The 26,423-nt window shown below is 45.4% G+C and overlaps 3 protein-coding genes across 5 annotated transcripts in view; 1 reads left to right on the forward strand and 2 right to left on the reverse strand.

Annotated features, from left to right (window-relative positions):
• Positions 1–12,356, reverse strand: part of LOC127489783 (olfactory receptor 1L8) — a 277,026-nt gene extending 264,670 nt beyond the window's left edge. The window contains exon 1 of the mRNA XM_089302178.1: positions 12,273–12,356. The gene's annotated coding sequence lies outside the window, so the exon portion shown is untranslated. The remainder of the gene's footprint in view (positions 1–12,272) is intronic.
• The window catches only part of LOC100345118 (olfactory receptor 1f45-like), a 211,661-nt gene extending 199,251 nt beyond the window's left edge, over positions 1–12,410 (reverse strand). The window contains exon 1 of one of the 3 annotated variants that reach the window (XM_051827375.3): positions 12,273–12,410. The gene's annotated coding sequence lies outside the window, so the exon portion shown is untranslated. The remainder of the gene's footprint in view (positions 1–12,272) is intronic. The other 2 variants (XM_089302152.1, XM_089302160.1) reach the window with 2 other exon arrangements.
• LOC100343347 (olfactory receptor 1G1-like) lies at positions 57–2,900 on the forward strand. The gene is made up of 2 exons (XM_002720448.1): positions 57–227; positions 2,175–2,900. The coding sequence occupies exons 1-2, from the start codon at positions 57–59 to the stop codon at positions 2,898–2,900; spliced, it is 897 nt and encodes a 298-aa protein (XP_002720494.1).
• Positions 12,411–26,423: the final 14,013 nt, after the last annotated feature.

Genomic DNA, 26,423 nt, shown 5'->3' on the forward strand with positions numbered 1-26,423 from the left:
TAATCGCCCCATCTTTAACTAGGAGGTCTGGGACTGGCTCCCAGGAGACCCCGTGAATGCAATCTCGGCAGCTGTTCGTGGCCACTCCTCTACTTCAGGGCGAGCACCTCAAGCCCTGCACCGTCAGCGGCAGAAGGGAAGGACTGTGGGGTGCTAACCGCGTCTTCCTGGAGACAAACATGCAGAGGGCACCACGTCTGCATGATGGCGTCACCCAGCACCTCCAGGTAAGAACCGGGGCACGAGAATGGAACGAGGGCACAGCCAGCTGAGGTCTGTGTGAGCACACGCGCACACCCACCCTCTTCCCCACACACACACCCCACAGAGCATCTCCCTTTCTACCTCCCCTCCCTTTCCCCTTCTCCCTCTCTGCCAATCATTTTCGGGCCCTTCTGATCAACACGAGGGGTTTCTACACTCAGTGTCCATAAGGGACCAGATGGCCCAAACTGTGCTCATTGGGCACAATGGACTTCAGACCCCTCATCCCTAAGACCAATGGGGTCAGGACACCGGACTTGCGCTAAAGCAAAACCTGTGGCAATGAGAGCCTTGCAGCCCGAAGAGCGCCGTGTCAGTGAGGACATATCATTGTCATCATCCTCCTCATCTCCAATCACAGAATCAATGATGAAATCACGTCCCGAGGCATCACCCCCAGAATCACTCTATCACACTGTTAGTACCATACATTTACCAAATGTACTCGCATCGTATCTTTTTTAAAAAAATCAGGCTGGCGCCGCAGCTCACTAGGCTAATCCTCTGCCTCGTGGCGCCGGCACACCGGGTTCTAGTCCCGGTCGGGGCGCCGGATTCTGTCCCAGTTGCCCCTCTTCCAGGCCAGCTCTCTGCTGTGGCCCGGGAGTGCAGTGGAGGATGGTCCAAGTGCTTGGGGCCTGCACCCCATGGGAGACCAGGAGAAGTACCTGGCTCCTGCCTTCGGATCAGCGTGGTGCTCCAGCCGCGGCAGCCATTGGAGGATGAACCAACAGCAAAGGAAGACCTTTCTCTCTGTCTCTCTCTCTCACTGTCCACTCTGCCTGTCAAAAAATTATACAGTGGTTGATTTTTTTTAATTTTAAAATTATTTTTAATTATTATTTATTATTTAATAATAAAAAATTTAAAAATAATTTTAAAATTAAAAAAAATTAACCACTGTATAACTGCATAAAATCTTCTTTATCTCAATAAACAATGAATGATACTGGGCATGCAGGATTCTGGTATTTAACTAACGTTATACATGGTTTTCAAAAAGGGAGGCTTTGCCATTGACAATTCTGGGTACATTCATAGCCACCTAAATATAATGACGGTGATGATGGCGACAGCTTTTCATCTCATACTTTACCATGCACAACATCTCCTTTCAAAATAACCAGGATCAAAGACATGGGACTGAACACCTTCCTTTATTAACAACAGCAATGGCTAAAATAGATTGAGTGCTTACTGTGTGCCAGCCTGCTTCACATTTCATAATCACTATCAAATTTAACCCTCAAAGCCACTCAATGCAATGTACTCCATAAATAACTCACTTACACAGGTGTGTCACTGAACACCAGAAAGATTAGGTGACTTTCTCAATGTCACACACATAAGAGTGGGGAAATTCTGTCACTTCCCTGTAGATGTATTAGAACTTTACTCATTGCAACAAAGAAAAATGACATTGAATATCTTGTCCCTGACTGTGCCTTGTATTTGCTCCTCTACACTGTCAAGGAGAAATACTGGAATTCCTTACTTTGGTCATACATCAGGATTCATAAAGAAATTTCTCTTTTATTTAAAGAAATTTATTAATATATTAGATTCTCTGGGTCACAGTAAATGCCTGATAATTATTACAACAGAATTCTCATCAATTCTCATATTAATGTGATATTAATACAAAGAACAGATCCAGTGTAGTTCCTAGATACAATTCTAAGAATAATAATACTTCCTATTCTCCTTCCCTCTTTTCCTCCCTCCAACTTCGTTCTTTTGTTTCTAATTTTTGAGATCACATAATTAATTTACATTATAGTCAAAGGCTTAATACAAAATTAAGACTTCAAGTAAAAAGCAAAAAGACCATAGTTCACCTGGAATATAGGCAAGGTCTAGGAACAGTAAGCAAATGAAAAGGTGTCCATGTCACTCATACACAGTAAACTTTTGTCGATACCTGCTTCACCTGCACCATTGTCCCCAAGGGGCTGGTGGACATCCACACGCAGAATCACAGCATCTCCTACACTGGGTGCCTCATTCAGATGTACTTCTTCATGGTGTGGGCCCTGCTGGATGACTTCCTGCTGGCCGTGATGGCTTACGACCGCTACGTGGCCATCTGCCTTCCTCTCCACTACACCACGGTCATGGGTCCCCGTCGCTGCCTGCTGCTGGTGGCCGCATCCTGGCTCTGCTCCAACATGCTGGCCTCTTCACTCACACTCCTGATGGCTCACATCTCCTTCTGCGCCTCTCACTCCATCCCACACTTCTTCTGTGACGTTCTCCCACTCCTTAAGCTTGCCTGTTCGGACACCCAGACCTTTCACATCATCATGTTCTCTGAAGCTGCCCTCTCAGGCGTGGTCCCTCTCACCTGTGTCCTGCTCTCCTATGCCCACATCATGCACACAGTCCTCAGGATCCCCTCTGCTGGAGGGAAGCACAAAGTCTTCTCCACCTGCAGCTCCCACCTGACGGTGGTCACTCTCTTCTACGGAACAGTCTTCCTGGTGTATTTCCAACCCTCGTCCTCCTACTCAGCAGGCACTGGAATGGTGGCATCCGTGGTGTACACAGTGGTCACCCCCATGTTGAATCCCTTTATCTACAGCCTGAGGAACAAGGATATGAAGCAGGCTCTGTTGAGACTCCTGGAATGGAGATGATGCTCTGTCCCATTAAAAACTTCTTCCAAACATAGAAGCCCAGTCTTTTCAACGTGTCTTCCTCCCTAAATTTACACATTACATATCGGGGGGGGGGGAATCACATTGGAGACAAAAGCTTTACAAGCAGAACCAACAAAATGAAGACTCTGACTTTGCAGGACCATTATAAAAGCAGCTAACAAAGCCATCATTGTGGTGTGGTGGGTTAAGCTGCCACCTGCAATGCTGGCATCCCACATGGGTGCTGGCTCAAGTCCCAAATGCTCCATTTCTGAGCCAACTTCCTTCCTGGAAAAGCAGAGGAGGGTGGCCCAAGTGTTTGGACCCCTGCACCTATGTGGGACACCCAGATGAAGCTCCTAGTCTAAGGCTTCAGCCTGACTGACCAACTACTTGGCATTGCAGCCTTCTGGCGAGAGAACCAGCAGGTGGAAGGGGTGTGTGTGTGTGTGTGTGTGTGTGTGTGAGAGAGAGAGAGAGAGAGAGAGAGAGAGAGAGAGAGAGACTCCCTCTTCTCTCTGTAACTTGGATTTTCAACATAAACAAACAAATCTTAAAAATAGCATCTCAGACTTACCAAGGACAGACAGCAGTGATCAGCAGTCCCTATGGGGTGACATGATTTGGTTGGTATATGTATCCAAAGAGATTCACACACACACACACACACACACACACACACACACACATGAAAATGCCAGTAGTCAACTGGAGGCTTCTAAGAAAAAAAATCTATTATGGGCCGGCGCCGCGGCTCACTAGGCTAATCCTCTGCCTGCGGCACCGGCACCCCAGGTTCTAGTCCGGTTGGGGCGCCAGATCCTGTCCCGGTTGCTCCTCTTCCAGTCCAGCTCTCTGCTTTGGCCTGGGAAAGCAGTGGTAGATGGCCCAAGTCCTTGGGCCCCTGCACCCACATGGAAGACCCAGAAGCATTCCTGGCTCCTGGCTTCAGATCAGTGCAGCTCCAGCCATTGCCGCCAATTGGGGAATGACCCAGCAGATCAAAGACCCCTCCCTCCCTTCCTGCCTCTCCCCGCCTCTCCTTCTCCCCACCTCTCCCCACCTCTCCTTCTCTGTGTGTGTGTAATTCTTTCAAATAAGTAAATCTTTTAAAAAATTGACCAAGTGACTATAAACTAGTAGTAGCAGAATCTAATCAAGTTAGTGGAATCCAACCCAGCAAATGAACATCCTTTACCTTGTGGTAAAGACTGGGAGCCATAATCAGAGTGAAATGATGTGCCAGGGACTTACATTCTGCCCCAGTTATTTCTGCTGGTTCACTGTTATGGTTTGACCTGACTCCCAAAGACTCATGTGTGTTCAAACCTTTTCCCCCGTGTTGAGAAGTGGTGGAATCTTCAGGAGTGGGACCCAGCGGGAGGTGGTCAGGTCACAGGTAGCACTGCCAGCCCTCAAGAAAAAAAAATGGGTGTAGCTCTTGAGGGACCCCAGATAGCTTCCCCTAAGAGTGAGGTGTTACCACAGAGCGGGCCTGGCCCCTGAATCTCTCTGGCTTCCCGTCTTGTCGTGTGATCTCTTCCATGTACTCCCACCACAGTGATTTTATCTGCTGCGAAGCCCTCACCAGAATAAGAGCCCACTGCACGAGTCTGACTCTCCAGAATTGCCAGCCAAATAAACTATCCTCATAAGGTCCCCAAAATGTGGTGTTTTACTGTAATAGCAAAAAATGGACTAAGAGCTGTATGTGAGATAAACACAGAGTTAATACATACTTATGGGAAAAGGCTGAAAGCTGCCCTCCTAAGTTGAAGTGTAACATCAAGATGCCTGCTCTAATCAGTCCTGTTCAACACTGTTTTGGAGATTCTAGCCAGAGAAATTAAGAAAGAAAGAAAATAAGTTTGTAAAGAAATTTCACTGGGGGCCGGCATTGTGGCAGGTAAAGCCACCACCTGAGACACCAGCATCCCATATGGGCACTGGTTTGTGTCCCAGCTGCTTTGCTTCTGATCCAGCTCCCTGCTAATGGCCTGGGAAAGCAGCAGAAGATAGCCCAAGTCCTTGGGCCCCTGCACCTATGTGGGAGACCCACAAGAAGCTCCTGGCTTAGGTCTGGCCCGGCCTGGCCATTGCAATCATTTGAGGAGTGAGCCAGTGGATGGAAGATCAATCAATCTCTTTAACTGTGCCTTTCCAATAAATAAAATAAATCTTTAAAAATTTTTCACTAACAATTCCATTGTTCCTTTCTTCTAGTCTGTCTTTCTTTGATTTTATTGTATTTTTGTAGTGATACACTTTGATTTCATTAACTTTTTCTTTTGTGAATCTACTATACTGGTTTTTTGCCTTTGTGGTTACCAGGAAACTTTTATAAATATCTTATTTTAATATTCTTTAAGATTTATTTATTTGAAAGGCATAGTTACAGGTAGGCAGAGTCAGAGAGAGAGAGAGAGAGAGCAAAGTCTTCTATCCACCAGTTCACTCACCAGACAGTTGTAATGGCCCAAGCTGGGCTGATCTAAAAGCCAGGAGCTTCATCCATGTCTCCCACGTGGGTGCAGGGGACCAAGGACTTGGGCCATCTTCTAAAGCTTTCCCAGGCCATAGCAGAGAGCCAGATAAGAACTTGAACAGCCAGCACTTGAACCAGCACCCATATGGAATGCCAGCACATATTTTAATATTCTACATTAAGCTGACAACAATTTAACTTCTGCTCCTTTCTCCTCCTCTTCTTGTAATCCCATAATTCAGATATTTGTTTGGTGACATCCCATAGGTCTCTTATGCTATCCTCATTCTTTCTCAATATTTTCTTTTGTGTTTAATTGGCCAATTTCAAATGATACCTTGTAGGGCACTGATTTATATTTCTACATGATCAAATCTTCTATTAAAGTCTATTTGATGTTCAGTTCTGTCACTGTATTCTTCAGTTTCAGGACTTTTGTTTATTTCTCTATCAAACCTGAGGCCAGGCATTTGGCCTAGAAGTTAACATGCTAGTTAAGATACCTAGATCCCACATCAGAATACCTGGGTTCAATAGCCAGCTCTGGCTGCTAACTTGAACTTCATAAGGCAAACCCTGGGAGGCAGTGGTGAGATCTCAAGTAGTTAGATCACTGCCATCTCTTTGGGAGATCTGGATTGAGTTCCTGAGTCCCAGCTTCAGCCAGGCCCAGCCCTAGCAACTGCAGGCATTTGAGAAATAAATCAGTGGATGAGGGGTCTCTCTCCCTCCCTGCTTCTCTCCCCACCCCCCTTTTCCCCTCTTCCCCTCCCTCTCTCCTTCTTCCCTCCCACTCCCCCCCCCCAAATAATACTGCTTTTCAAGATATACTACAGGGTTGTTATAATCAAGCAGCCTGATATTGGCACAAAAAATAGACATGTAGACCAATGGAACAGAATAGAAATGTCATAAATTAACTCACATATGTACAACCAACTAATTTTTGACAAATCATTCCAAGGAAAAAAGACAGCTTTTCAACAAATGATGTTGGGAAAATTGGATTTCCACATGCAGAAGTTTTAAACAAGACCCCCACCTTACAGACTATACAAAAATAAACTCACAGCAGATCAAGCACCTGAACTTAAGATCTGCAACCATCAAATTACTAAAGGAAAACACAGGGGAAATGCTGCAAGACACTGGCTTAGAAAAAAGGATTTCTTAGATAATATGTCACAAGCACAGGCAATAAAAGCAAAAATGGACAAATGGGATTACATCAAGCTACAAAGTTTCTGCACAAAGGAAACAAAGTGAAGAGGCAACAAACAGAATGGAAGAAAATATTTGCAAACTGTGCATCAGATAAAGTGTTAATATCTGAATATATAAGGAGCTCAAGAAACTCAAAAACAAAGCAAACAATCCAGTTAAGAAGTGGGCAAAGGACATGAACAGACATTTTTCTAAGGATAAAACAGCCAACAGACACATGAAAAGACATGATCAGGATCGCCTAGCCATCAGGAAAATGCAACTAAAACCCACAATAAAGTATCACCTCATCCCTGTTAGAATGGCTATTATCCAAAAATCAAAACATAACAAATACTGGCAAGACCACAGAGGCAAAGGTATACTAATACATTGTGGGTGGGATTGCAAATTAGTACAAACATTATGGAAAGCAATACTGAGATCCCTCAGAAAACTGAAAATAGATCTGCCATATCACCCAGCTATTCCACTTCTGGGAATAAATACAATCAGCATATGAAAGAGATGCCTGCATTCCCATGTTTATAGCAGCTCAATTCACAATAGCTAAGATCTGGAATCAACCCAAATGTCTATCAAATGATGACTAGAGAAAATGTGGTATACATACCTGATGGAATATTACTCACTCATAAATAAGAATGAAATCCTCACATGTGGATGCAACTGGAGGCCATTACGCTAAGTGAAACAGGCCAGACTCAGAAAGACAAAAACCCCATTTTCTCTTACTTGTGGAAATTAATAAATATAGAGAGTATCAAAATTGTGTGAATGTCATATAATTTGGTCATTATAAACATTGCTTCCCTGAGTCATACCATGGAAATGACAACATACTCTTCTTTCCCCGCATTGAAAAAAGGAATGGAGAGAATAGTAAGGCCTCTCGAGTACTAATAATATTTTGTTCTTAATTGGGGTTTTGGTTATGAGTATACTCAGAGACCAAAAAACTAATTTATCTGCATACTTATGTGCATTTCTTGATAGGCATACTGTATTTCAATAAAATTTTTAAGAGAGATTCAAATCAGAAAGAGGAAGACAAAATAAGATAAATATGGAATGCTGGGTACAGCATTTATCTTACTCCACACTTGGGTTGGAATCAAGGCAACTTCTGAGTCAAAATGAGTTAGATATTCCAGGGAAGAGTATGATGCTTCATTTGTACTTACATGATCTTAAACAGAAATGCTTTTTTTGCTGTCTGCCATTTTAAGAAAAATGAGATTTTTCAATGAGTAAGAAAGTCGTAATCACTCAAAGAAGGGAATTATGGCCATTTACAGCACAAAAAAGTTCTTGAAAGAAAGATTGCTTCCTGTTTACTTTGCAGCTGAGTTTATCTGTGTCTGTTATTCCCAACTTGATGTTTAGAGGGGCAGATTTTTACTGAGTATGAGCCAAATTTTCCTTTCTCACAAATGATTCTAAAAGTAAGACATCGCCTCCATGTTTATAGATAAAATCAGGAGTGTGACAGTGAGGCTCATGGTTAAGAGTGCTTAGTAGATGCTCAACCAGGTCAGAGGGTTCCTGTCCCTAAAGAAGCCTGAACCAACGTGGCGGTGACCAAGCAGGTCTTTAAAGAGAGCATATTTGAGCTTCTGGTGCATGCAATGCCCTCAAATTAAATGTATAGAAAGCCCAGAAATTCTTCAAGGAATTGTAGTCACAAAAACAAAAAATCACTCATTGGCTTGAAAAGAGTAGAGACTACTGAACAGTCTCCATTAAAGATGATTTTGATTCGAAAATTCAAAAGGCTCTAAGTCCCCAACTTCCTACAGACAGAAAACAAAGAAATTATGTTCAAAGGGCCATGAAAATATGAGAAAGCTTCCAAGACCTCATGGGAAAACACTGAATTATAGTTGGGGGGTGGGGGGAGACACACTGTGGCACAGGTTAAGCCACTGCTTGGGACACCACGTCCCACTTGAGAGCCAGTTAGGAGTCCCGGCCCCTCTGCCTCTGACAGCTTCCTACTAATGAGCACACAGAGATGTAACAAGTGATGGCTCAAGTACTTGCGTTCCTGTCACCCATATGGAAGGTCCAGATGGAGTTCCTGGCCCCCGTCTTTGACTTGGTTCAGTCTTACCTGTTGAGGGTATCTGGAGAGTGAAGCAATGGATGAAAGACTTCTATCTCTGTGTGTGTATGTGTATGTGTCTGTATGCATGTACACATGTGTGTCTTTCTACTTTCAAAAATTTTTGGAAATAAAAAATTACTTTCAAAAAATTTTGGTGCAAATTTTTTCCTGGGTCCATTTTTATTAATATAAAGAGAATAGATTTCATGTATTTCATAGATACAATTCTTTTAAGATTTATCTTATTTATTTGAAAGGTAGAGTTAGAGAGAGGGAGAGACAAAGGAAGAGAAAGAGAGAGAGAGTGGTATCTTCCATTTGCTAGTTCACTCCCCAAATGACTGCAACAGCCAGGAGCTTCTTCCAGGTCTCCCACTGTGTGTGCAGGGGCCCAGGCACTTGGGCCATCCTTGGCTGCTTTCCCAGGCATATACAGCAGGGAGCTGGATTGGAAGTGGAGCAGCGGGACTGAAAGTGGCATCCATATGGTATACTGGCACTGCAGGTAGTAGCTTAACCCACTTAGGGGTGCTACAGCACCAGCCCCTGAGATTTACTTATCTATTTGAAAGAGTAGAGAGAGAAGAAGAAACAGAAACAGAGAGAGAGGGGGAGAGGGGGAGAGGGGGAGAGGGGGAGAGGGAGAGAGGGAGAGAGGGAGAGAGGGAGAGAGGGAGAGAGGGAGAGAGGGAGAGAGGGAGAGAGGGAGAGAGGGAGAGAGGGAGAGAGGGAGAGAGGGAGAGAGATCAAGATCTATCCACTGGTTCACTCTCCAAATGGCTGTAATGGCCAGGCTGGGTCAGGCTGAAGCCAGGAGCTTCATCCAAGTCTCACACATGGGTGCTAGGGCCCGTGGACTTGGGCCACACTCTGCCGTCTTGCAAGGCGCATCAGCAGGGAGTTGGATCAGAAGTGGAACAGGGGCCGGCACTGTGGTGCAGTGGGTTAAAGCTCCACCTTGAAGCACCAGCATCCCATATGGGCGCCGGTTTGAGTCCTGGCTGTTCCGTTTCTGATCTGACTCTCTGCTGGCCTGGGAGGGCAGTGGAGGATGACCCAACTTCTTGAGCCCCTGTACCGCTTGGGGGACCCAGAGGAAGCTCCTGGCTCCTGGCTTCGGATCAGCTCAGCTCTGGCCATTGTGGTCATTTGGGGAGTTAACCAGTGGAATGGAAGACTTCTCTCTCTCTCTAGCTCTACCTCTCACTGTAACTGTCTTTCCAATAAAATAATTCTAAAAAACAAATGAACAAAAAGAGATCTTTAAAAAAAAAAGGGGGGGGTGCTGTGCTGTGTCACAGAGGATTAATGCCCTGGCCTGAGGCACCAGCATCCCTTGTGGGCAACGGTTCAAGACCTGGCTGCTCCACTTCCGATCCAGCTCTCTGCTATGGCCTGGGAAAGCAGTAGAGGATGGCCCAAGTCCTTGGGCCGCTGCAACCATGTGGGAGACCCGGGTGGGGAAGCTCCTGGCTTCAGATCAGCACAGCTCTGGCCATTGCGGCCGATTCAGGAATAAGCCATCAGATGGAGGACCTCTCTCTCTCTCTCTGCCTCTCCTCTCTCTGTGTGGCTCTTTCAAATAAATAAATCTTAAAAAAAAAATGGAACAGCCAGGACTTGAATTGACATCCATATGGGATACTGGCATCACATCTCAACCCACTAAGCCACACTGTCAGCCCTCATAGATACAAGCCTAAGAAAATAACCACACTTCCCTCCCTCTCTCCCTTCCTCTCTCCATCAAGCACCCATCTTCCTTTTTTTTAAGGTGCAAGATTTTGAAACTATCAAGTTTGTCATAATATGGATTTTCCTTTCCCCTTTTTAAAATTAATTTTAATATCTAACAATTTTAACACATTGCTATATTCATTTATTTGTACTTATTATATATATGCATACTGTTTTCTCTTAAAAAGAGGGATATTACTATCACAAAATGTGGGATTCATGACAACAATGATGAAACAATTCTACATGGCCTGATTCATTAGCAATATTTGTAACTATAAACCAAGTAATATGACATTCACACAATTTGTAGCCTTCTCTCTATAGACAGATATGTATCAACTTTCACAAGAAAAAATGTCATATTTATCTTTCTATATTTGGCTTAAATCACTTAGCATAATCATCTCCAGTTCCATCCAGTGTGTTGCAAATGTCAGGATTTCCTTCTTTTTTAAGGCTGAGTGACATTCCATCATGAAAATCAGGGACAAGGAACCTTTTCTCTGCCAATGACCATCTGAATATTTATAACGCCATTTGCAAGACACACAAAATCAGCAACTTAAAAATCAGCCTTGGGGCCCACAGTGTAGCTTACTGGGTTAAGCCTCCTCCTATAGTGTTGGCAATCTCATATGGGCACCAGTTCAAATCCAGGCTGCTCCACTTTTGACCAGGAGGAAGCTCCTGGCTCCAGGATTCAGATCAGCCCAGCTCCAGACATTGCAGCCATTTGGGAAGTGAACCTGGGGATGGAAGACTTCTCTCTGCTTCTCAAACAAATAAATGAATCTTTAAAAAAAAAAATTCTGTGCATCTCCTTGTTCATTGCTAAATTACTTTCCAAATTACGGTGATTTTAAGTCTTTTTTTTAATTAGCTTGCTGTATTTGGTCAAACATTTGATTAATTCACCCCTAATGTGATGGCTGGAACCGCTTCTCTTTGGGGAGGCATATGATGTTAACTGGTATTGATGATGTTGATATTTGCAACTGCTTTTCCAGGTTTGCCTTGGTCAGTTCGGAGCTCAGTTAACTCTTCCCCTTTTTCTTAAGGGAAAAAAAAAAAAAAAGGCTTGAAAGGCAGAGAGAGAGATCATCCATCTGCTTTTTTACTACCTAAATGACCTCAACGGCCAGGGCTGGGTCAGGCTGAAGCCAGCAGCTGGAAACTTCCCCCAGGTGTCCCACATGAGTGGCAGGGGCCCAAGCACTTGAGCCATCTTGCACTGCTTTCCCAAGTGCATTAGCAAGGATCGGATTGGAAGTGGAGCAGCCAAGACACAAACAGGCGCTCATGCGGGAATTCGGGCACTGCGGGCGGTCTGCCACAGTGCCAGCTCCCATGATGTGAACCCTTGAAAAGAACGGCTCGCAGTAACAAGTTGTTCTGAACACAGATGCGTGTGTCAACGCATGCCTCCTCCAAGTGAGATCCATCATTGCTTATGCGACGCTTCTAGAACTCAAGCAGCGAGAGGTTGCTGTACCTGGCTTTCAGCTCATCACCGCCGTGCAGCTGAGTGATTTTTAGACTGCACGGAATCAGGCACATCAGCTGGTTCCAATGTGGGCAATGAATCCATTAACTCCCAACCCAGCCTCGTGCCTCCCGCAGAGGGTAACCTACTCAGCGAAGACTGGAATTTTCCACAAATAGGAGCAGTATTTATTTAACAGTGGAGGGAACAGACACACATTCACGTGTGGGTGTGGGTTACCCAACACAGAGGAATACCTAATATGAGTCAGCCGGAGTCGCCTGGAAATGAGTGGGAAAACAAAAATAAAACAAAAACCAACAACAGTACCTCCAAGCGAAGACGGGAAAGGTGCAGCCCAGAGAAGAGAGGTGGGTCCCGGACTGCCCCGTAGCGTACCAGAGAGAAGCCGAGCACATCTCACAGCAGAGAGACCACCCTCTCTTGTCTGTCCCCTCCTTTTATATGAAAGGGGGTGGTCTCCCCCGCCCCCCCAAGCGGATATGCGCCCAGGCTGGGGTCTGAGCTTGCACCCTGGCGCGGAGGCCCGCATCTTGGGGAGGTGGGCGTGGCAAGCCTACAGTTAAAGAGACAGCGTCACGTTGCCGGGCTGCAGGAGTTCCGGAGTCCCGGCTCCCTTCAACTTTAGCTGACTGCCCAGTGACGTCCGCTCCGCTCCATGTTGAATGGTGTGGCAAAGACGTCCAACTCCATTTGCTTATTTTTCACATCCTTGAAGTTTCGCACGTTCACCGGCATTCAGCTGTAAATCATTCCAGGTCTGAAGGCAGCTGGGGCCCTGCCGCGTGAGTTCCTTGGTGCTGCGCGCCGCAGCGTGCCGGTCCCACGGCCAGGCCACTCGCTGTCGCTGGGCTCCCTTCATCTCCACGAGCTGCCTGGCTTCATCCCGCAGGTCCTAACAGCTGGCGAGCGGGCTTCTGCCCCCCAGGCATGAATCAGATCACGGCTCTCAGAGCCCAGATCGCCCAGGAAGTCCTTAAACCGGCGGCTACCAAACCCTGTTTTCGACAAAATGTCCACGCGACACTACCGCTGCGACAGCCGTGCACAGAGGCTGGGGGGTGACGCAATGGCACGTGATTTTTTTTTTAAGATTATTTATTGGAAAGACAGTTACAGAGAGGTAGAGACAGAGAGAGGTCTTCCATCCGCTCCGCATGGGGCCACGAACAGCAGCTGGGGCCACGAACTGGTGCCCCTATGGGATGCTGGCGACGCAGGCGGAGGCTTAACCTACCGCCCTAGCACCAGCCCAGTGGCACATGATTAAATCACTTGGATCAAGACAGAGAATTCAGTTCTTTCTGGACAACCGCAATTGAGCCTTTAGGCAAGGCAACTGTGGCTAGGGCTCCATTTGTAGTAAAGCCACTTAAATTTTCAAATATTAGCTTTTTTTCCACTGATAAAAACACGTCCCTCAAACAAGTCCTTAACTCTTGTAGCACCATGCACTGGCTCCCAGGGACAGCACTCCCTCCCTATGTCAAACTCTGCAGTTATCCCGTGAGTGAAAGTGGCCAGTTGGGCAGTATTATTACGTCTGTTGTCTCATCACAAGCCAGACAGCAAAATTGGAAACCTGCCGAATTCTCCAGTGTTCTTTCAGTATCTTGTGCTAGGTCAGCAGTATGATAGGAGACGGTTCTCCGAGACGCACCCTCTGCAGCGATTTTACTTGGCTGCTAACGACCACCGGGCTCTCCTTCACAAACTCTCGCTCCACAGGAGGCTCCGCTCCGCGCGATTAGCTTGCTGTCCGCATAACTCATCTGCATCGCGTTGTCTCTGGCACAACCAGGCTTGTTGTGATTCCAGACTCTCCTGAAGAGCACTGATTTTATCCAGATGCACTTGGCCTCCCAATGCACTGAGCTGAGTCTGTTTGGAGCCGTGATGTTGCTCCAGATCGGCTTTTCTCATTGTTGCCAATGCATTGCCAAATAGGCACACAGCTTCGCCTTTGACGTCAGTTAGAAAGTAATCATTTGTCCATTGTCTCGGAAAAATCGAAACTCTTAACCTTTTCTTTCTAGTCATTTATAGGATGTCACACCACTTCAGTGTTTGATAACTTTCCAGTGTGTGCCACCAATGATGCAATTATTTTGCTTTGATTGCTGTTCTAATCCTGCATGTTGGATTTGAAATGTATCCAGCGTTCATACCATCAACTCCTGAGGTCTTCGTGTAATTCCCTTAATCTTCCTCTGAGATTCTGTTTTTACAAGGATTGTTGATTGTGGATATGTGGATAAAGATTGGGTTGGAGTTATCTGTTGACATTATCATCAGTCACTGGAAGTCACGTCATCGATGTTGCAAGGAATCATCTCATCGCAACTCGGCTCACCATCACGGGGTCGCTGTGGGTTCACCACAGTGTGTTGACACTTTTGCAACATGTACACTCCCAGGCTGCCTGGCGTGGGCTGTCCTCTGAGTCACTGTAATACAGGCAGACAGGCCACAGGCAGCCAATGAGAGGCATACGTGTTTGTCCCATCACGTACTCCTATGTATCCTGTCCATTCCCATAATAGAGAATCCTTGCCTGTCCCTCAAAATTTTACCTCGTTATTATTTTATTCACTTCATATGAATTGATGTTGCTATGAAAAAAAAAAAGCTCCTAGATTTATTGAATTTCAAGTCCTGCCCAGGTTGCTCTGGCAAGACCAGACCAAATGATCTGACAGTCCTATACCACCCGAGGGCCAGATGTCCCCCAGCCCTGGCCTATGTACACATTTTCTTCATCTGATCATCAGCTGATGGACATCTAGGTTGAGCCCTTATCTTTGCTACCATGATTTGGGCTGCTGTAACTGTGAGAGTGTAGGTATCTCTTTCAAATGTTGATCTCATTTCCTTTGGGGATATTCCCAGATAGCTAGATCTTATGGTAGATACAATTTTAGTTTCTTGAGGAATCTCCATACTGCATTCCATAATGATTGTACTAATTTGCCATCCCACCACCAGTATATTAGGGTATCCTTTTCTCTACAACCTTGCCAACATTTCTTATTTTTTTTATTTATTTATTTTTTTGAGAACATGCTCTCTAACTGGAATGACCCATAAACTTTTCAAAGACCCATTGTGTGGATCTTTTAATTCCATTTTTCATGAAATTTTGAAGCCTGCATGTAAGCTTAATTGACTTATTCATCTATTCTTCAGGGTTGACCCAAGAGGACAATAGATAATGTATCCTAGAGGTCAGAGCCAATGTCTGTGGAAAGCAATAGCCTAGGGCATGCTCTCAGGATAAAAACCAGAGCCTAATAAGTGAATGTGCCCCACTTCCAGAGGCTATGAAGTTGGGGGGAGGGGCAGGGTAACAGGGGGAGGAAGGGGAAACTCAGTTCATTTGCCCAACGGGACTTTAGAATCCCTGTGGGCCAGTGACTGATCTGTGCCTCTCATTCTTCCCTTTTTCAAATGGGAGATTTTATTGTTCCCAACTATTCCGTGTATCTGGGCAGAGACAGTTTCTGTGTCCTGTGAAGTTAGGTAGGTTCTTGTGCTTTCTAGAACCCTGAGTCTAGTTTAGTGTTCTGTGTGCTGTGTTGAAATTCTGTATAATTTTTATAACAAGATACTGAACATTTTCATTCTGAACTGGGAGTCACAGTTTGTGTGCCAGTTCTGCTGGGGTGCATGGGGAGCAAGCGAGCTGTGTCTTTGGTTCATAGATCCCCAGGTCAAAAGAAACTCATCTGGATCTAATGTCAATCACAACATCCTACGCCTCGAACTTGACGCCATAATTTCACGAGACGTTGAGGGACCTTGGGAGGGACCTTTTTGTGTGTGGCATAGATGTGTTCAGTGAGTGAACTGTAGGGAATTGCATTAATAGCCCCAAGCCTTCACCCCCATTTCTCTTGTCCATAGCCCTTATCATAAGACTTTCCCAGTTTTTCTCACTAAGGAGGTAAAATCTACTTCTCTACCACTTGATGTGGGGTTCAGCCGTGTATCTTTTTTGAACAGATGTGACTCATGCAAGGGTTTAGAAAAATACTCACATACCTCCCCTTGCCTGTTGTTCCCTTGCCATCCCCATAAGAACATGCCTGGGGTACCCCGCTGGGGAATGCAACACAGGGAGCAAAACTCAGTCACCCAGTCATCTCGGCCAAGGCAGCCTGGATTAGCTGGACTGACTCCCAGACACGTATGCAGGTCTCAGAGGAGGAAAGAACTGCCTAATCTCTCCCAGCTTAAATTCCTGACTGCTGAGTGGCAGAAGTGCAGGTTGCTGGAAGCCCCTGAGGCTTCAGGTGTCTCTAGTTATGCAGGGTTGTTTTACAACAGGTAACTGATACAACACTTGTTACCATTAGTACATGATATGATTTATTGACTGAGTTGTTTGCTTGAATCTTTTGTTTATTTTCCTCCCTCTGCCAGTGTGTAAGATCTAAGAGGGCAAGGGCCATAGTTTCTTTGTTCTGTGATGTATTAAGAGCTCCTGGATTATTAATTATTTATTATACCTAATAAACATTTGTTAGATCAACAAATGAGTTTTCTCCCACCACAATCAATCACCAAGTGCTATTGATTCTACCTCCAAAGTGTCTCTCAAATCCCTACTCTCCAAATATGTTCTCCATCTTCACTGGTACCCCCAGGCCACCACCTCTAGCCTGGACCATCACTAGACTCCTCACTGGTTTCCTCTTCAACCCTTCCAATTCACAGAAATCAGTGATCTTCTGAAAATACAAATCTCATCGTATGTCAAGTCTAAAAAACTCTCAGAAAAAAAAAAAAACTCATTGTTTGTAGTATAAAAAAGACAGACAGTCCACACGGTCTGAAAGCCTCCTGTGTTTGGCCACGCCCTACCTCTCTAGGCTCACCACACCTGTCCCTCCATCATTCTCTGAGCTCCAGACCCATGGGCCTTCTTTGATGTCCTCAAATGTGTCATTTGCAAACCCACCTCTGGGCCTTTGCACATGTTATTTCTCCCACCTGAATACTCTCTCTACATTTTTGTGTAGTTAAATCTCCATCTCCTTGAAAGCTACATGAAACAAGGTACCGTGGCTTTTTGCTCTGTCATTGCATCCCAAGCTCTTAACCTTAAGCTCAGAGCTCAATAAAACACAGTAAGTATAAGTCATGTCACGTCTGGCATTCCGTGTCTGGCTTTTTTCACTTAACATGATGTCCTGCAGTCCCATCCATTTTGCTGCAAATGACAGGATTTAATTCTTTTTTATGGCTGATAAAGTTCTCCTTAATTTATAGAAGATAAATAAAAACCTAACAGAGAATAGGAAGCACTCGAGCATGGGGGAATTTATGTCAGGTACCAAATCAGAGTTGGATCACAGGCGTAAGTTCTTAGTGTTACACAGCAGAGTGGCCGACTGTAGTTCACAACAACCTATTCTATGTTATGAAGAAATAGAAGAAAGGAAGGTACTCCAAGGCTTCAGCTAAAGGAACGTCAAAGGGGAAATGTGAAAAAAAAAAAAAAAAAAAAAAGGCCGGCACCGCGGCTCACTAGGCTAATCCCCCGCCTAGCAGCGCCAGCACACCGGGTTCTAGTCCCGGTCGGGGCGCCGGATTCTGTCCCGGTGGCCCCTCTTCCAGGCCAGCCCTCTGCTGTGGCCAGGGAGTGCAGTGGAGGATGGCCCAGGTGCTTGGGCCCTGCACCCCATGGGAGACCAGGAAAAGCACCTGGCTCCTGGCTCCTGCCATCGGATCAGCGCGGTGTGCCGGCCGCAGCGCGCCGGCCACGGCGGCCATTGGAGGGTGAACCAACGGCAAAAGGAAGACCTTTCTCTCTGTCTCTCTCTCTCTCACTGTCCACTCTGCCTGTCAAAAAAAAAAAGGGGGGGGGAGGGAAATGTGGTTTGATCAGTACACATGGAATACATGCATTGAAATGTTGCACTGTAGCTCAAAATATGTACAATTGTTGATAACAAAAATATTTAATACCAGTCATGTGAACTTTGCTAACGTGAGTAGCAGCCTAGCTGTAAGACATGCCATAGAAACGAGGTGATTCTAGGTTACAATTTCCCAGCCCATAGCCATCTACTCCCCACGGCCTGAGCCATTTGGCCCTAACGTCAGGCTCAGCCCTGTTCTCATCTCTCATGGAGTAGTTTTCAAATCTAATGGTTTTAAATACCTAGAGTTTTAAAAAGTCTCCTGTACCTGGGCCTGCCTCCAAGAGTCCTTATTTAATTTTCTGAGCTGTGACTTTATGCCTGGCCCTGGTTTCAGGTCGCTTCCAGTCCAGTGCTCATGAGACACAGTCATCAGTTTCACGCTCTGGTATGTGCTTCACACAGACAGAAAGGGGGTCTCCGCAGCAGAAGCAGGAGGGCTTCCTGGAGAAGGTGGTATTTGAGCTCGCTCTGCAACAAAAAAGCAGCACTGGGGCCAGTGTTGTGGTGAAGTAGGTTAAGCTGCCACTTGGGATCCCAAGAGTAGCATTTCACATCAAGCTGCTCCACTTCTGATCCAGCTCCCTGTTAATGCGCCTGGGAGGCAGTGGAAGATGGTCCAAGCGCTTGGGTCCCTGTCACCCATGTGGGAGACCCGGATGGAGTTCCTGGCTTCTGGCTTCAGCCTTGCCCAGACTTAGCTGTTGTAACCACTTATGGAGTGAACCAATAAATGGAAGATCCAGACAGAGAGAGAGAGAGATAGAGATAGATAGATATAGATATTATATATGTTATAATATATAGATATATTTTATATATGTATATATATGTCTTTTCCTCTCTATTGCTCTGCCTTTTTTGCCTTTCAAATAAATAAATAAAATATTTTAATAAAAAATAAGTTTTACCAGGGGGACAAGGAAGAGGCAGGACATTTTGGGCACAAGGAACAGTGTGAGGTCTCAGAAGAACCACGAGCCGTTGAGTTCATGTAGAAAGGCATCAAAGATTCTAAGGAATAATTAAAAACATTGAATCCCAAAGAACAGACAGGGAAAGGGAGCCGAGGGACTCCTCTCGTGGCGTGCTATGGCTGTCTTTCCCCCGCACAGAGCCTGGGGACCTATTCAGCCAAACTTCTCCAGTTTCTCCCAGAGACCCAAGAGTGAGTCATCCCTGGCATTCCCCTGCCACCTGCTGTCACAGAGTCCCCAGAGGACATGGAGAGAAAATCTCTGTGGGGCAGCAACGAGGGAAAGAGGGAGTGGAGGACACCGCAGAAAAAGGCCAAGTCTCCATGTTCCTGCCTCGAGGGTGGGGCACGTCCCTGCTGCCTCCCTGCGCCGTTCTGCCTGAAGCTGCCCCACTGGAAGAACCCCCCTTCTACCTCCACCTTCTAGGTATGTCCTAAAACACAGTGACAGACTGGTGTCTGCACCCATACGTATTAAATGTCTGTGCGCCAGGGAGGAATGAGCTAAGCTTGCGAGAGGCCAGGAGGCCAGCAGCACCAGATTTAAATGCACTCATGGGGACAGTGGATCCTTGAGAGAAGAGCATGAATCACAGCCAGGAACTCGGCCGAGAGAAAGGAGCCAGCAGGGAGAAGAGGCTAAGCGAAGGCTGGGATCCTAGGATGTGAAAGCTGAGAATACTGTCCACTATCACTAGGGTCTTACCGCTCAAAACGGTGCTGCCCAGACCAGCGGCACCACTGGGCGTTTGTTAGAAATGCAGAATCACAGCCCCTCCCCAGCCTTTGTGAGGCAGAAGCTACAGTTAAAGCCCATGTGGTTCCCATATACGTTAAATGTTAAGAGCTACTGCCGGGGAGACCCAGATCAGCTATGGTTCAGAATCAGCTATCACTTTTTTCAAGTACGGATTTCTGAGCCCAGCTGTAGATCGATTGTTCAGAATTTCTGGGCACTGTGTGTAGAAATCTATTTTTCCACAAAGCTCCACCAGCAATTGTGGTGACACCAGTCTAGAGAGTACAGAGGAGACCACTGGCCTGCTCGATCCAGACGTGGGAGGGCTGAGCAAGGACGTGGGCAACAACCAGCTTGGTAGTCCAGGAAGAGACCTAACTAAGGTTTCTACCCAGGTAACAACACTTAGAGAAGAGAACTAGGTATGATAAGCAAAGAAACCTGAGTTCAGGCCCCAGCTCCACCCCTTCACGGCTGCGAATCTTTGGACAAGTCCCTTCCCTTCATCAGAACTCAGTTTTGGTTTTGTTTGTTTGTTTTTTGCTTTAGCCTTCAAGGGAAGATACCCCCAAGCCAGGGAAGGGAAGGGAAGCTGGTGCTGAGATCAGAAGAACCAGGAGGGATCCCAGCTGTGCCACTTAGAGCACATCTGGAAGGGGTAGCAGCAGGAGGAGAAAGAGAGGCTAGAAGCCCAAGGATGTTGACCCAGACTGAGCGAGGCTGTGCACTGCACGTGTTGCCAGAGCGTGTGAAGGCAAAACGTTCCCCCAGACAGAGAAGTGGGTCCCGCACAGGCTTCCTGCAGTGTACGTTCCTGGAGGAGGAACAGTGTCCCAACAATGGTTCCTGTGGGACTAGTGAGTTTCCTAAGACACAGGACTTTCAAGACTAAAACGGAGAGACATTTCCTGGCAAACTGGGATGGTTGCTCACCCTAATCCTAGGTAGGGGTGGGAATGGATGGGCCACAGTCCCTTTGTTGCAGACTGGGAACTGCCTTCATCATCTAAGATGGATTTAGTGAGCCAGCCCCTACTGTGTGCCAGACGGCGCCAGGTGCTTGGCACTAACAGTGAAAGAGATGCTGCCGAGGAGAGGCTGTGCCTCGCAACTTTACCGTGACGTTAAATTCTGAGCTATCTTCAGCCCCCACTTTCTGCTTCTTTTTTAATAAAAGATAGTAATTTGTATCCTCACTTTATAACTTTCACCAAAATAGATTCCAGGTGGATGAAATATGTATCCATTAAAAAAGGAAACTCTGAAAGTACTAGAAGAAAAATGTGGGGGAATATTTGTTATAATCTTAGATAGGAAACCAGGCTTCTTTGTATGCCACACACTGATAAGCTATAAGACAAAAATTAATAAAATCAACCGCATAAAACAAAAATATACTATTTATAGAGAAGAACAGCCAGAAAGTTAAAAGATTAAGGACAGTTTCAATCCCAGGTTTCAGCACCAAAATAAATAAATAAATAAAAGATCTGCAACAAATTAGATACATATACGGATATATATATATAATGTATATCACAAAGACCTAATTTCCACAATATATAGTTTCTCTAAATTAATAGCAGTAGGAACCAAAAATTCAACAGGAAACTGGCAAGGAATGGAGAGTTCACAAGAAAAGAAATACATGTGATTCTTAAGTTTATCAAATAGCGCTCATTCTTACGGATCAAAAGAGAAATGGGAATTCAGACTACAATAAGGTACTTTCACATATCAGCTTAGCAAAGATCTAAAAGTCTGACCATTGGGAATGGCTATTTAACAGGCACCAAGTAATGGTTAGAGAGGGGTAAGAAGTCCTGGTGTCATAGTGCACAGATTGGGTGACGATAGGTAATGAAAATGTGCTGTATATTTTTCTTGAAAACAAGGTGGAAGAAATTATTTTGAATGTTTTCACCATAAAGAAATTATAAATGAGGAGATAAACATGTTTATCCTGATTGGACATGACACAATATATACCTGTAACAAACATTATGCGGTAACCCATATATGTGCACAATTTGTGTATGTTTTTAAAATTCTTTAATTAGCTTTTTAAAGTCTGAAAACATGGAAAATGTGGTAAGGCATCTATTGTTATGCATGCTAGAGGAAATATAAATTGTTACAGCACTATTTAACAGCAATTTGACAATATCTAACAAATAAAATATATAGATGCTTGATCTAGCTTTCCTCTTCAAGGAAATTGTTCACATATTCCCACATGTGTACAAAATTGCACGTTTTTAATAGTTGCAGCACTGACTTTAACAGCTAAACATTTTAAATGGCTTTAATTTCTTTTTATTCTTTTATTTATTTGGAAGTCAAAGAGATTAAGAGGGACAAAGAGAGAAATCTTCCACCCACTGGTTCACTCCCCAGGTGCCCACAGCAGCCAGGACCCATCAGGCCAAAGCCATGAGCTCAGGACTCAATCCGGGTCTCCGATGAGAATGTCAGGGACTCAAATACTTGAGCCACCACCTGCTGCCTCCCAGGGTGTGCAATGGCAGAAACCTGGAATCCCAGAAGTGGAGCCAGGCCGTTAACTCCAGCACTTCAAAAGGATGCAGGCGTCCCAAGTGGCATCTTAACCACTGTTCCAAACGCCTGCTCCAAAAGGTTCCAAATAAACCAAGCCCTGCACCAATAGAGGACCAGTGAAGTAAATTATGATACATCCACTTAATGGAATACCACACAGCCTTAAAATGTATGTGCACTCTCCTGGAATGACAACCATGATATACTGTTAAATAGGGGTAGGGTGGGGGGGCAGAAAAACAAGGCATGGAAACATGTATAGGACACTAACCTAATTTTTTAAAAGATTTACTTTATTTATTTGAAAGAGTTACAGAGAGAGGTAGAGACAGAGAGAGAGGTCTTCCATCTAATGGTTCACTCCCTAGATGGCTGCTACAGCCGGAGCTACGCCGACCGGAAGTCAGGAGCCAGAAGCTTCTTCCAGGTCTCTCACGCGGGTGCAGCACTTGGGCCATCCTCCACTGCCTTCCCTGGCCACAGCAGAGAGCTGGACAGGAAGAGGAGCAGCTGAGACTAGAACTGGTGCCCATATGGGATGCCTGTGCTTCCGGCCAGGGTGTGAACCCGTTACGCCACAGCACCGGCCCCAACTAACATAAATTTTTAAAGATTGTTCACATTTTATGTATAATCATAAAATATCTAATACAAGATACACAGAAACTAGTAGCAGTAGCTGCCTCTAGAGAAAGGAAATGGAAGACTCAGATACAAAGTGGGGGGCAGACTTGCATTTTATTAAATATCTTTCAAACCCCTGGTATTCCATGCAGTATGTTGTGTTGCTGTTAAAAAAAGAGAGAGAGCAAAGAAGAACACACTAGCTTCTCTTTTTAAAAATATTTATTTATTTATTTATTTATTTGAAAGTCAGAGTTACAGAGAGAGAGAGAGAGAGAAACAGAGAGTGGTCTTCCATCTGCTAATTCACTCTCCAAGGAGGCCACAACAGCCAGGGCTGAGCCAGGAGCCAGGAGCTTCATCTGAATCTACCACACCTGGGCCATTATCTTCCACTGCTTTACCAGGCCATGAGCAGGGAGCTGGAGAGGAAGTGGAGCAACCAGGATACACACTGGTGCTCAGATGGGATCAGGTGCATCGCAGGTGCTGGCTTAACCTGCTATGACACAATGCCGGCCCCTAACTTCTAAAAACACTCACTTAAATTTATTATTGATATAGAATTTAATTTTTTAAACTGTTCCTTTAGTAAAAACTATGAAAAATCCAGACTTGAGCAAGTGGAGATTGGTTCTCAGGGAACTATGTGCCTAACCAAAGGAAAGCAGTTGTGATTCACCTCTTCCACCAACCCCAACTCTCGGGCGACAACTTCCACACACACACTTCAACAAGAAGCATTGTAGGGCTAGTTTGAGTCCGGTGAGAGTGAGTATCATGATGGAAAACCAATGTCTTGACCTTGACCACAGGAGGGGGGCATAGCATCGACCTTACTACAAATTCTCCATCTCTGGCGTAAGGGCTCCAACCATGAGACTGTATTGCACTACCCCATCTGATGCTAGCCTATGTTCAATTGCAGGATTATTTAACTTCCTGTGAGAGTAAATACCTTTAGCAGAGGTGACTACAGAAAACTAAAGGGATACTGTGACGGAAAACATCATAGGTTCCTTAGCATTTAGCCAAAGTAAATTGTAATGGCCAAGAATTGAGTCATAGACAAGACTAATTAAATTGGACATGAAAGTATAATCTGGACTTGAACAGGAATGGAAAAGGAAAGAGAAGAATCCCAGACAAGAGCAATCATTCCAAAAGGTCAGAATAAGCAGACCTAGCATTGGAGACAGGGGAGAAGGGCGAAGGAGATCCCACCAGAGCAAAGGCGTATACAGAATGAACAATACTAGGAAAGGCCTTTGTGAGGCTGCTTTGCTGAGTTCAGATTTAGCTGATGCACAGTGAAAGGGAGTAAAATGGTTACACAAGGCTTGACTCAAGAAGCAAGAGTGGAGAGGGGGTATGGTGGTCAGCAGGGAGACCAGCGGGGAAGCTCATACAAAACACGTTCATGGGGCCCAGAGCAGGAACATGGCAATCATGGAGAGGGATCAACCAGTACAGAGGCGTGACAGGTGGCCTGCAAGGAGAGCATGGGAACCGAGTCGCCCTCAAAAGTTAAAGACCCTTCTCTGGGCCCCACTTTCTTCAGCCGTGGATGGATACATAGGGAAGTACCTGCCTCACAGGGATGCCATGTGTGTTAAATGAGATCACGAAAGCCAAGTGTTGGCCCGTCGTAAGTCATTCAGCCAACTGCAGAGAAAGAGACGCACAGAGGGAGACGTATTCCCCACTTCAGACCACACGGAGGTCTGCTTATGGTTGAATGTGTATGACTGTTGCATTAAGAGCTCTCTCCTCCCACCAACCTGAAGATTCCACGAGAGCAGGGACAAATCTGTCTTGCCTGTATCCCGTGTACTCACAGAGTGCCGGTCTCACAGTAGGGTGTTGATAAGTATCTGTTGAGAAGAAAATTAAAGGCGGATGGATGGATAGGTGGATGCATACATGCATATGTACATACAAGGATACATAGGCTTCAGAAGATTTAAGCCCAGAGATTGAGAGCTCAACGTGGAGTCAGACACAATCAGAGATGTTGGAAAGATTAGAAAGGATAAGAGATCAACTTTAAGCTAAACGGATCCAGGAGCCTGGAAGTCCAGACACCTGCAGGCTTCTAGTTCCTCTCTAGCACTGGGGAGCTGCTAAGGACACACGAGAAGTGCAAACTCCTGTTTCAGGGGCAAGTTCTGCCCACAACCACACACCTCCACCCTAGAACGTCAGGATTGCTCACCAAGGACAGTAGGGCAAGTGAAGTGATTGCAGAATTGTAGTCTGTGTACAAGCACAAACACACACTCTGGCCTACCACATTTGGGGGATCCTTGCACCCCAAAATTTCAAAGCAACTTAAAATCCCTGAAGTCTCGTTGTCCCCATTATTTTAAAAGATTTACTTATTTGTTTGAAAGGCAGAGGCAGAGGCAGTGAGAGAGACACAGAGGGAGATCTTCCATCTGCTGGCTCACTCCCCAAATGACTGCTGAGCCAATCTGAAGCCAGGAGCCAGGAGTTTCTTCTGGGTCTCCTACGTGGGCGCAGGGGTCCAAGCACTTGGGCCATCTTCCACTGCCTTCCCAGGTCCATTAGCAGGGGGCTGGATCAGAAGTGGAGCAGCTGGGACTCGAACCAGAGCCCACATGGTTACTGGCATTGCTGGCAGCGGTTTTACCCACTGTGCCACAGCGCCAACCCCTTTTGTCTCCATTTTACAGATGGAGAAATGTAGACGCACTCAAAGCAGCTCAGCTCGGCACTCTGTAAAGGTGAGTGGTGTGTGCTTTCCACGCGGTTGGACTGAAACACACAAGGAGTTGGCCAGCGACTGGGAACACAGGACATCAGTCAGGCAGCCACGTGGGGCTCCTGTGATTTCTCTAACCCAATATCCACAGATCCCCTCAAATACTTTATTCCTAAGGATAGAGGGCTGCATTAGGCATGCTCTCAGACCCCAAGGTGCTCAGTTAGGTGAAGGGAGACAAACACTTAGGTGCAGTAATTATAAAACAGTGGAGCACCAAGCAGTACAATACAATGACCACTAAAATGTATTCCTCCTTGTACCCTTTGAACAACATTTCCCTTTCCCCTATTCCTTCCCTCCCCTTCTAATAACCACCTTTTCCTTCTATTTCTATGAGATCAACTTCTAAAAATTCCATATGGCAACCACAGTGAATAATAATTTATGTTCCAAAATTGTCTTTAAAAACAGATTGTTAAGTACCTAAACAATGGTACATGCTAAGCTGGTGAGGTGAGGGATATGTTAGTTAGGTTGACTGAATCTTTCTACAATGTATGCATTGATCAAAACATGACATTTTCCCCCATAAATAAACACAACAGTTGTCAATCAAAATAAATTAATATGACAACTTATCAGTAGGCTTTTGACATTTCCCTACATTAAAGCATATAGAGATTCCCTTCCTGTGGGCCTATTGACAAGCATTTATGTTTGACTAGTGCCCAACTATTGCATGCTAGAAGCCCTTGAACCCTCATGCAGGTCCCCTTGGGTACACGTGTGAGAGTTTTCCAAAGTAAACACCAAGAAATGCAATTACTAGGTGCTGTGGACTTTATGCTCTTGTTCCCCAAAAACTCATCTTGAAGTCCTAACCCACAGTATGAAGGTACTTGGAGGTAAG

Source organism: Oryctolagus cuniculus, chromosome 1 (assembly GCF_051225735.1).
Source record: "Oryctolagus cuniculus isolate XC-2025 breed Fujian yellow rabbit chromosome 1, ASM5122573v1, whole genome shotgun sequence".
In the NCBI taxonomy this organism is placed as follows: domain Eukaryota; kingdom Metazoa; phylum Chordata; class Mammalia; order Lagomorpha; family Leporidae; genus Oryctolagus; species Oryctolagus cuniculus.